Source organism: Lathamus discolor, chromosome Z, assembly GCF_037157495.1.
Source record: "Lathamus discolor isolate bLatDis1 chromosome Z, bLatDis1.hap1, whole genome shotgun sequence".
Taxonomy (NCBI): Eukaryota; Metazoa; Chordata; class Aves; order Psittaciformes; family Psittacidae; genus Lathamus; species Lathamus discolor.
Window position 1 is genome coordinate 6443553 of NC_088909.1, and position 12465 is coordinate 6456017.

Here is a 12465-nt window from a genome sequence, read left to right on the forward strand (position 1 = left end):
GACTCCATCCATGTTTTAAAACAATGTTTTCCATTTTTTTAATTAAGAAGATCATCATTGTAAGTTGAAATTGCTTCCAGTAACATAGTGTTCTATAAATGTATAACATCCACACCAACATCCTCTTGTAGCTGGTCAGAACTGTTTGGCGCATACTGCACCTTCAGTAAGTGGCTTAAGAACAACTGGGCTTATGTTGTGTTTTGATGTTGTGTGCCTGTGACAAATTTAGAATCTGCTCTTCCACATCACTTAAGGAATACAGTCCTAATGAGTCATCTCAAATGGCACTACATGAGGTAGAATGAGGAAGAAAAATTCAATACCTCTTCTGTCTATGTAAGCAACAATATAAGCAAGGTAAATCATTAAAATGAAAGCAAGGGCTTAAGAACAAGCACTGCTACTGCTAGGAGTGACAATGCGTATCTAATGGCACAAACCAGATTCAAATAATTAAAAAAATACCCAAACAGATAAATTAAAAGACTTTCTGCAGTTCTTGTTAAAGTTAAGATGGATCTTCCAACATACACCTCACTTTAGAAGAGGAAAAAAAAGAAAAACAGTCATACTTCCAACCTTGCAGTCAAGTTCCCTGTGAAAACACTGTGGTGGGATAGTTAAGATGTACAAGGAGCACATAGAGAAAGGGTTCATGCGGCTGAATACTCATTTTCCTTACCTTTTACAGTTGACAGTTTATAGGAGGGGAAGTAACAATTTACAAAACCCCAGACAAAACAACAAACAAAACTAATAACAAAACAAAATGTTCAGCCACCACTGATAACACTTGCTTACCTGATTCAAACATATTCTTGTGGGAATATTTTTACCTTTAAAACCTTTGCCTTATTTGTAAACTGTTATGAAAAGATAACAGATGTGTTTCTACAACAGTGACATGAATTATACTGTTCCCTTTATGATCTTTCGGAATGCTTTAATCCTTAAAGCCCTGGTGTATTGGTACTTAAACAGGTAAAGAAAACATCTGTCTGCAAAGACTGCCTTTGTACATGAGAATGCTCTAGACCACGTTCACCTCAAGCAGGTTTATGATATTTAAAGTGAACAACAGCTGAAAAATCTGGGAAACAAAAGACAGACACTTTGCTTTTGATGCTTTGCAACACAATACTTTTACCCGCTCCCACGTCATCGCACTGCAAACAGTGCTCTTCACTGACCTACTTACACAGCTGTAGGAGGGTGCCAGGAACCAAACTGCTGGAGACAAGAGGGAAACACTTGGAAAGGAGCTCTTTCCAAATTAGTGATTTTGCTCCAGATTAACCATAAGGACTAGTCTACACAAGCTTTGCCAAGATTGCGACACTAGCAAACCTTAGTATTACAGTAGCAAAGCCATCCTTCCAATCCAAAGAGTAATAAAATTGGGGTTTGGTAATATATCCTTTACCTGCGCCACTGTTTGGGCCTTCTCCAGAGAGCATTAGCAATTTAGAATGAAGTTATGCCTCCAACAAATGTTTCCAGCAAAGACATGCACCAAACCCAAAACATGCTCACAAGAATGACTCAGTCCCAAAAATGACAAGCAAGTACTTTGAGATTTTGCATCATCAAGGAGAAAATGTAAAAGACTCTGCTTTTGATACAGTCTCCCCCTGACCTAGGCTTCCTTATGCAGGCTTGAGTCTTCAAGTACAAGCTTTCCATGCAAAATCTCATTAAGTCAAATTTAGGATTGACCATTTTAACGGTGAAGGTTTTTCATTTGTCTGCCTTTATCCCTGCAACATTTTCCCCCATGCAGGCTCGTCTTTCCCCATGCAAAAAAAACCCTTAATAATCACATTATTAAACAGATCAGGCACAAAAACATGATGCAGCAGTTCACTCCACCCACTGCCATCCTCCAAAAAGATATTTTACAACCAAATCAGAAGGTTTTCTTTGAGGTCGCACCCTGGCCTTTAGCACCACACATTAAAGACAATCTTCACCACACCCTGCAAGGGTGCCAGCTTTCAGGATTTGGCTATGCCTCTCTATGTCTCTTCTTAAGATTATCTGTTACCTGCACCTTCAGGTCTCAAGGCAGAAGTAGTCCACCTAATAGCACAAAAACCTGCAGAAGTTGCTTTGCTTAGTGTAAGAAAAACAACAATAAGGAATAACTTAATTTTTTTCATCTGTTGGAAAGTTTAAGTCAGGCAAAAAATTTAATGCTTCTCCCCAGAAAGAAAAAGAACGAAGTAATTCCTTCGGCAACAGCAGCAGAAGGGACAGCAACAGAGCAGTAAACGGCTTGTGCGCTTCACCCCGTTTGTTTACCCTGAAAATCTGAAGTGACTCTGACTACACTTAGCTCATTCAGACCTAGAGACAATCTAAATTGGAAATCTACCCTCAACCAGCACGTCTTGCCTAAACATGCGAGTTAGCCCTAAGTAGACAGAACACACACTTGACACAGTCCCCAAGAATGGGCCCTTCAGCCTCTCAGCAGCAGTAAGAACCTCCCATCTCATTTTACTTCAGGGTTTTTTAAACAACTTTGAAAACAACCAAGCTGAGCTTACAAACAAGTCAAACACAAACAATGCAGATGAGCTGGCTGCCGGGTACAGGCGGTTCGTGCCATGCACCTCGTACACAGCTTGGCCTCACCTATGTGTGCAGCTGAGTAGACCTGGTTCAGCATTTGGCTGTTCAGATCTTCTCACATGAAGCACAAATCTATTACGTACCAGCCTCTATTAGAAATACCTGACACTGGATTTACAAAGGTGGTTTGGGGTGTTGGTTTTTTTCCTTTCTTTGTTTTTAAAAGGTGGGAAAAATATTATCTAATCTCTGTTTCTCTACAGGCAGCAGACTACCTGGCATGAAACACTCATCACAGCATCTCCTTAAGGAATTACATCTGTATCATATTTATGCCATTTTGGTGCTACACACAACACTCAAGTATATTCACTAAATAGACAATTCCCGAGATTTCCATTCCACATCAACTGAAAATTTAGTTTTCTTCTAAACAGCACTATTACACGCAGTAGGTAGCAGTTTGGAACTAGGACTTCATCAGAAAAGCAAAGGAAGACATTCCTGGAATGCAATTTTAAACCAAGAAATTAACTGTATCTTACTTAAAAATATGTCTTCTTTCAAATTAACTCCACTTTTTATCTTCCTACAAAGGCTCTTTTAGAAGGAACAAGTACAATATCATGCCCATGCTGTTAAATTTACCATAAAAAATATTTAAGAAATGCAGTGCTGTGTAGATCACCTCTAATAACAATAATCCAAACATTCTTGTGACTTACTAAGATCATTATTTGGAAAGCACCAATGAACCTGCAGAGAAAACATGGTTTAACCAGGGTTTTATATCTCATTTATCCTTACAGTATTTCTCCTATGGGAGAAATAAGCATCAGAGTCAGAGAAAGATTTTCATCACTGATGGTAAATATGAAGTCGAATGGACATTACAAGTGCGTGAGTAATGCAATGGGACAGCTCGAAGATGCAACAAATGCTGTATTTCTTTGGGAATCCAACTGAGGGAGGCACCATCCCTGGGCATGGTGGGAGCTGGAAAACACATATGTGAGACTATCACAGAAAGTGATGACATAGCCAAGAGGAAAGAGGAAGCAGAAGTGTGGATTTCACTAGCACAAGAAGGAAGAGCCAAGAGTCTGCAATTTAGAGCACTGACCATGTCCATACACAATAGCAAGCGCTGTAAGAAGCAGCTTAAAGTCATTCAGGGGATGTAAACCAACATGCCTGAGGACATAAAACTGCCACTAACTACATGGTATTAAGAAGGTATTTCCTTCATAGGCAACAAGCAATTCTGAGCTGACCATAACAGTGATTTTTTTCTTAGTTTTCTTGGAAATATTAAGCAGCGGCACAGCTATAATACGGAAGATGAGGAGGAGACTGGTGACTCCCCTATGTATGGGTAACACTACACTCGTACTCAGTACCAGCACAGAGAGAAAGCTTCGTACAATATATAAGAGGTCTGAACAAAGAAGGGAAAAAACAAATTCTTTAAGTCCATCAGTTATTTTCCACATTTGTCAGTTCACACGAGGAAAAAGTTCCCTTTGTAACCACAGCTGAGACCAATGCAAACGAAACAGATTCAAGGAATAAAAACAAACACAAAACCCAAAACACAAATCAAGAAGTTCAGACTCATCAACTCCAGATCCTCCTCCAGACACAGGAGCTCTTGCTCAGCCACAAAATACATTTTAAAGCTTGTAAGAAAAGTCATTAATAAAAAAAGGTTCTTTTAATAACAGAAGTTTTGCCAAACAGGACAATTAATGCAGGTGTGTAAAGGCAACCTACAGAGTATAAATTACCCAGACATCCCAAGCAGCTCCATCCTGCCACACCTCCTTCCACCCCAACTCGCCTCTTACATCAGGCACGCAGATGAACCACATGTCTGCAGATAAAAAGAAAGGACAAGCAATTTCATCTCAAGTTCTCCTGCGTAAACAGATGCTCTGATTTCCAGTTCTCCCTTTGTCTGACGTGTAGGAGCAGCCCAACTCTATTTTCTTACTATTTTGAGCTAAGAGCCTTATTGCTTCCTCCCTTCAGGCCATCTTTAGGGGCTTGTTGCAGCAGGAATATAATTTAACAACTCCCCATTCAAGCCTGGTATAGTGATTTTTAAATCCCTTTTTAAGCCATAAGTTTTTAAACTCACCTTTATCACTGTTGCCCCCCAACTACTTATGCAAACATAATACACATTTAGGCACTTCTAAGTTATACCAGGTAGAGAGTTTCTGGACAAGCACTATTTTGATTTATTGTGTCTCAAAGTTACAGAGACTTTACAACTCAAGTTATCACTAAAGCATCACAGGTGACAATTTAGTTTCATTTTTCTTTTAAAAACAAATCCAAAACAAAACTAGGCTTTAGGAATCTGGAAGCAAATTGTGACCCCATTTCTTCCTGACTTCCTATAGCCAGGACTGCCTGTAAAGTCCCCAGGAGGCTGTCAGATACAGACTCCTTATAAGAAACCTTGAAGACAACATGACTTTAGAGCCCTTCTTGATAGACCAGTAACCACAGCCCTGCCCTGCATGCCCAGTGAAGACAGAACAAGCCCTGGCACAAGCGCAGCACGATTCAGCCACAAAAGAACGTGAGAGCACAGGGTCTTGACAAGCAAGTACCTGCCAGCTTCAGCAATGGTTTGTATTTGTGACTTCAGTACTAGCCCCAAATAGAAAAAAAGTTCTAAAACTCTACAAAAAGTCTCTGTAAGTGTCAGTAAAAAACAAGCAGGTATCAGGAAACGAGCAGCAGAAGCTACTTGCATGCCTTGGCTTCCACCTTGCCTTGCTCTAGAATATTTATTGTCTAACAAGTGTAACAAAAACTGCCAAGTCTCACCTTTTTTGGTGTGCTGCAGAACAGACACCCTGTCCCACTTTTCATACCAGCACTTAGGGATGCTCTGAGACACCTTACACAAGGCAGGCTGCCTTCTCGTGGTTTCACAGCAACTCAAAAGTGTTCCAAGTGCCAGCATACAGAGGAAAGGAAAGGAGATCAGTGATGGGGACATGTCCCATCACATGTCTGTGGAAGTCTGTTTTGGCACTGGCACAGTTTTGGGGCTGTGCAAGAGTCTCACAAGGCCTGCAATGTTTTAGGGATGTCAGAATGTTGAACAGCACAAGCGAGAATATGCAAATGCCATCAGGTTACTTCTGGCCAAAACCCATTTACAAGTAGTACAGCTATTTACAAGTAAATGGAAAATAATGTGAACTTAATTTTACATTTTCATTTTGCTTAGCTAAATTATGCTCATCTGGAAAAAGATGAAACTATGGTTACTGGTCCATCAATAAGCTAGAAAAGCCTTGCTGAACGGTACAGATTACATACCTCCACCTGTAATCTGTTCACACAGATGCATGAAAACCAAAGACAAAACTTGCTCAGATAACAAAAACATCTTATTGTAATTTCTAATACTGCACCACATTCTCTGCATAACGACATTAAGTGCATCTAAGAATCTGAGCTTAAATATCCTTGTTTTTAAGGTGGTTCCCAAATGTTCCCTGTTATACAGGCAAGCAGACTGTAAGCTAGCAAGTATGAAGAGCTGCAAGTTTCAGCTGGCCAGGAACAACTCATGCCAGGCAATGACAGATCTGTGTGGATGAGAACATCTGCTGCTGCTGAGGATACCAGGAATACTTGGACCAAATCTATCCTATAAAAGGTTCGCAGATATACGTTAACAACTTACGCCAAACTTACTAGTGCAAGCATGGTTTATTCTGGTGAAAGCACTCCTATGCCACCATAACTTACACAAAATAAATTAAATCAGGGCAATAGAATTATATCTACATTAGGGCAATTGCCAGGATACAAACTGCTAGAAAGAAGCACAGGCTTCTGGTAGATTTCTTACAGAAGAGAAAACCAAGAACTAACTTGGCTCGAACCTAACTTCTCTGGGACACACAATAGCATCACTTTGAGTCAAACCACTCTCTGTCCTATGGCAGTTTCTTCCTGAAGAATCCTCCTGTTCTCAGGCTCAGGAACACACCACAAGATGTTAGAGATATGCAGGAAGACTTCCCTGTTTTGCAAATTACAGGATTTGCTCCAGGGGCAGAGGGTTAGATAAAACTTCACATATTGTGCAGCTCTGTAGGAATTCTCACAACTACCCCAAACTTCACTGAACTCAAGAGAGCTACAAGCAACTTGGCATTCAGCAGTTGAGGCAAGACCTCAAGAATCAAATTACCACTAAAATTTAAAGTCCTACTGCTTCCACAGGCTGAAAATATATTCATGAAAGAGGCATTTGTTTTCTTCTGTACATGCAGAAGCTAGCTTATGGGCAAGAAAGCCACACAGGACCCGCGACACCAGTAACACTTCCGTGTGTTTCTGTGTCCCCTTCATACCACCTGTCCTCTATCCGCTGAAGCTGCTGTTTTTTAGCTGCATGGATAATTCAGTTGCCAAATAACTAGAGGAAAGCCTCATCACTATAATTTACAAGTGTCCTACTCATAACCAGTCAGCCAAACAGCTTCCATGCAAAACTAAAAACAGGTAATGCTCCTCTCTCTGCGGCTTCACAAATCCTTCAGCACACACCGACTCTGCTCACACCCAACCACCCCCTGAGCCCATGCCTTCTTACTTTCCTACTCACACCCTAAACTAAGCACTCATGCAAACCCTACACGGATTCTGAACTTGTCCACCAACTTGCCCACAGCCACAAAACATAACAACACAGCCAGATACAGAAAACACCACGCCAGCTCATACTTCCACTGCTTCACTGCTGAGTACATTTGACATATCTACTCGTGTTTCTTCCAAGTTTCACTTCTGAATTCAATAATTGGATTTTTCTGAGGTTTGCACTGGAATTTTTCAAGTGAGAGCACCCCAAACCAACTGGCAGTTGGAGACTGTAACAGGCTATGGTACCAGAGCATGCCTTGGAATCATCTACCCTTAAAATACAAGGACTTAAGTCTTGCGTCTCCTGCAATAACTCTTTATATCAAAACCTAGACCAACTGTTTTATTTAAAAGTCAACACTCAAAATAAATGGGATTTGCACAGGCTGGAGATGAATTTTATCTTCAAAAAGAGCCACTAAAATATTACTTTTGGCTGGAAGCTCCATGCTCCAACACTAGCAACCTACCTGACCAATTCTACCCCATGTGGAGACCAGCTGGACTAAGAGATAGATCCTGGAGCGATAAAAAAGAAGAGAGACAGGCAGCAGGTAAAAATTAGGCTCTGCAAGGGCTGGTAATACAAATTTGCTTCTTAATGTGCCATGCAAGAGCTAGGTGAACGTATCTTTGGTATTATACATCTTGCAAGCCTGAGGAGAAAATCTGAGTAAGCTTAAAAACAAAACAAAAAAACACTTAACCATATTTATATTTTAAAGCATGTAACCTACTTTCACACACAGTTAATAAATTCTTTCATGGGATGTGACCCTGAATAATTCTGAGTTTAAAAAACCCACAACTCTAATGACTACAAGCTTTGTTGCTACTGTAGTTATGTCTGGCGCTTTTACTCCTCACACATGCTTAACTCATATTTCCCCAGCCCCTTTTTCCGAGATGAACAAAATGCAGTACTTAAAGATTAAAATCTGTGAACATGTACTTCTCCATGGAATAATTTACAGTATGTTTTAATTAAGCAGTCTTCTTCCACAGTAAAAAACAGCATATTTTCTGTAAACACTACAGGAAAGATACTGAGATGCTGGAGCAGGTGTGGAGAAGGACATCAAAGCTGGTGAAGGGTCTGGAGAATAAGTCTTACCAGGAATGGCTGAGGGAACTGGAAGGGCTTAGTCTGGAGAAGAGAAGGCCCAGAGGGGATGTTACTGCTCTCCACAGCTACCCTGAAAGGAGGCTGTAGTGAGGTGGGGGTCGATCTGTTTTCCCAAGTTACAAGGGATATCACAAGAAGTAACAGACTCAAGCTGTGCCAGGAGAGGTTTAGACTGGATATTAGGAAAAATTTTTTCATGGAGAAGTGCTCAGGCATTGGAACAGGCTTCCTGGGCAAGCGGTGAAATCACCACCGTCCCTTGGAAGTGTTCACAAACTGTGTGGATGAGGCCCTCAGTGACATGGTTTAGTGGTGGTCTTGGCAGTTCTGGGGTAATGGTTGGACTTGATGAACTTAACGGTCTTTTCCAATCTAATTGATTCTCTCATTCTAAACTCATCTTTCTGCTACAGCAGAACAGCAGTTTTTCCAAGAATATGGCCTTTTTCCACCTACGGCAACCCTTCTGAACCTTAATTTCAGATATGACATAAAACCATCTAAAATAAGATGACCAGCAACCTAAAAAGCATTCAGGCATTTTGAAGAGTATCAGATCAACGGTTCGTTCCAATTTCATGTCTTCCATTTGTCTTTCACCACAGTCTAGAAAACTGCTTCTTAAGACAAGCAGTGAAAAAAGTTATTGGTAGTACACAGGCTCTGTGAATTTTGCAAATTCTTGCTGATCTTCCTTCTCTGTGAATTTTATTCCACTTTTCACTCAGCTCTAGCTGGGTAGGTAGACTGACTAGCTCAAACCACTGCAGATAACTGCTGCTCCGTCCACAGTCAGCATCCCCTTAAACTTTAGTCACCAACTGAATATTTTATTTATTTTTAGTTTATTTTTGTACTTGAGAAAGTTGGAAGTTGTACTGCAGAAGTCACCCAAAATACGGCATTCCCTAAGAGCAGATGCCAATGTGACACTGAAGTAGGTTCCATCTTATTCTTAGAGTAGCAGACAGACTCCCCATCCCCAAGTCAAGCAAATATGCAGATCTTATGACAACTTCAGAGGAAGCTACAGCTGGAAAGAATGCCCAGCCACTACCAAAAGTCTGTTACAGACTTATGATAATCCTGTGCTTAAGTGATACCAGTCTTCTCCTACTTTACAGAGACAAAATTAATGTCTTCATTACCTGCAAATTATGGGACTTAAAAACAAAAACCCTTCAGAATTAATCACCTGTACGTTTTGTTCACGCTTCCTTACATGCAGCTACATGCTATGAAGATCTTATGGTGGGTATATCCTGACTTGGTGTCAAGGGCGTATCACCACTGAGTGTGACAGAGAAGTTCAAGCTGCTGTTGACAGCTGCAGCAGGACCTTTCATTAACTGGCTTTCACTGAAAACACAGGCCAGGATAAGATGTTTGCTGGGCCACCTTGGAAACCGTGACTGTGCTAATACAGCTCCCTGTCAAACGGCTTGGTTTGGCTGCACACACTGCTGGCACTCACTGCCAGGAGTCACCGGCTCTCCCGGCTCTGGCACCTTTGGCAGCTTCCAAGCTCTGTTCCTGGATACTGTGAGGGTGCAAGGGCACAGGAGATGGGGAGACAAAGCAATCTTCTCTTAAATTTAGAATCTGATGTACTTCAGAATCCACCACCACCCCCCGGAGCTCCGTCGTGCTAGGAGCCACCAAGGAGAAGACAAAAGAGGCTGAGGCGCAGGCGGGGGAAGCCCTGGCAGCGGGCACACCGCGCACAGGCACCGGCCCCGCGAAGTTCCTTGTTTCTGGGTCGGCTGTTTACACCAGGCGTTTGGCAGCACTTAAACCTGTTCAGGGCGGTTTTACCCGGTAGTTAAACACGCCGCCTCTCGCACCTGCACGAAGCCACAGTTCAGTGAGCGGGCGGCTCCTCCAGGGCCGCTCGGGCACGGGGTGAGGCTCCGCAGGGCGGGCACGGCCGGGCCGCGCTGAAGCAAACTCCGGGCACCGCAGGCCCGCTCCGCCGCCGGCCTGCCCCGGCTCCTCCGCCCTCAGACGAAGCCGAGCCTGCTCCTTACATAACCGGCCGCCCCCCGGAGCGCGGCCTCCCGCCGACTCCCCGCCCGGGCAGGGCGCGGGCCCCGCCGCAGCCCTCCTCCCCCGGCCGTACCTGATGTAGGGGCTGGCGGCCGCCAGGATGTTCTTCTGCACCGGGATCTCCTCCCCCTCCAGCACCAGGTGCGCGTCGCAGAAGCGGCTCTCCTCGCGGAAGGAGCTGAGGGCCCGCAGCAGCCTCGCCGGGTGCTGGGGGTCCGACACGGCGCTCGACCCAGACATGTTACCGAGCGAAGCCGTGCCTCGCCGGGCCGGCCGCCTCAATCACTGCCCTCACACCATGGCTTCCAGCCCGCCGCTGACATCATCTCCCTGCGCCGCCCCGCCCGCCGGCCTACCTCTGCGGGGCGGGGAGAGGCGAGGCGGAGGCGGCCTCGGATGCCCGGAGCGGGGTGACGAGTTGGCGAGGGGCGGGGGCTACCGGGGGCTACGGGCGGCTACCAGGGGGCTACGGGGTTACCGCCTGCCGGCCTGACCGGCAGGCAGGCAGACAGACAGACAGACAGACCGACTGAGAGACCGTCCCGTGGCCTGGTCGACTGAGGGACTGACTGACGGACAGGCTCAGAATGTGGCTGAACCCGCCTGTGTTTATGTCTTTCCCCCTTCCTGAGGTGAACATGACAGGCGCTAGCTGGGGAGGGTGAGAATTGAATTCAGAGAGACCCTTTGGGATAGCGCTGCGTTCCACAGCTGCCCGCTGGAAACAGCCTCGTCCGGCAAGAGGATCTTCAGGTTGGTGGGCAGGGGTTTAGGCCATATATTTAACGTGCTTAGTTGCACATTAAAAGACGATTTGGTTCCGTCTGCTGCTGCTTGCTTTAGCAGCATCCAGTGTTCAAGTAGCGACACCATTTACGTGGAGTGGAAGTGTTTCAAAAACTGACTTTTCCAAGGAGAGCAAATGGCTCTGCAGCCTCTGCGCCCACAGTCAAGGGTAGAAATGGGTTTCTCAAGTTATGAAATACCCCAAAGGCCATCACACGTTCTGTTTCTCCATTGGGAGAATAAGATTTTCAGGGGTCCTGACCTAGCAAAGCAATGGTGGGTCACATGTGTTTATTATTTGCATTTCTTTAACTCAGTGATGTAAAAATGCCTGTCTTTGTAATGTGGAAAACTTTATTGTATAATTCATCCTAATCCAATTCAATGGTATCTCCAAGTGACCGAACCACTAGGAAGAAGAATAAAGGTATCTGGAAATGTCCCCATGGGGAGAATAAATGAATGAGTTCACAAAGGCAACGTTGTCCTTCCCAAGCTAGACACAAAGGTGTTTTGTTCTCCGAATGGAGATCTCAGCTGGGACATGTGCATGTGCAGACGCAGCAGCCGAAGCACTGCACCAAGTCCTGCCCACGGGGAGTGTGAATAGCCCTGTTTAAGCCTGTGTTTTCAGTTCAACCCTTGCTCAGGCGCTTTCTGACTGGAGAGGGGTCACTGAGAGCATACCGTGCTCTGGGTTTGTTGTGCAGCTTTGAACAGGGGTTTTAGAAGCAGCAGAGGATACATTTCACATCCTGATATGATGGAAGGTCTAAAATTAATCTGCATGAAACACCAGAAACTTTTTGCATCACTTCTTGTTATAACATACCCATTTAAAAATATTAGAAGGTCACTTCTTCTGGCTTGGGTATAATTATGCAGGATGCCAAGTGTAGAATGAGGAAGAGCACAACAGGTCCAGAGGACGCATCCCGAGCTCTCTTTGAGAGTAATCAAAGCAGAGAGCACTCTGCCTCCTGACTGTGGGTGAAAGATGTATTTTGCTTGTTATTAATACTTGGGTAATTGCATGCTCAAAGGAACAGTGGTTTAAATTATTGCGAAAGCTGTCATTGAGTGGCCTGGTTATTTAAAAAGAGAAACACTGGTTTGTTTCTGTGCCTCCTGCATGGGTTGTAATGTAGGAAAACACAGTTGTATTTCTGGTTTTTAACTCGTCCTAGTAAACAGGGCTCCTGCTTCCTCCTGCTGCCTATGTGGGGCAATGGGACAAGGTGTAACAGATA

General features: G+C 43.9%; 1 protein-coding gene across 3 annotated transcripts in view; it reads right to left on the bottom strand.

The window, feature by feature from the left end:
* GAN (gigaxonin) overlaps positions 1–10789 on the bottom strand; it is a 32945-nt gene extending 22156 nt beyond the window's left edge. For 2 of the 3 annotated variants that reach the window (XM_065661691.1, XM_065661690.1), the window contains exon 1: positions 10503–10789. In XM_065661691.1, coding sequence (XP_065517763.1) covers positions 10503–10669 — 167 coding nt within the window. In that variant the 5' untranslated portion in view covers positions 10670–10789. The remainder of the gene's footprint in view (positions 1–10502) is intronic. The other variant, XM_065661689.1, reaches the window with a different exon arrangement.
* Positions 10790–12465: the final 1676 nt, after the last annotated feature.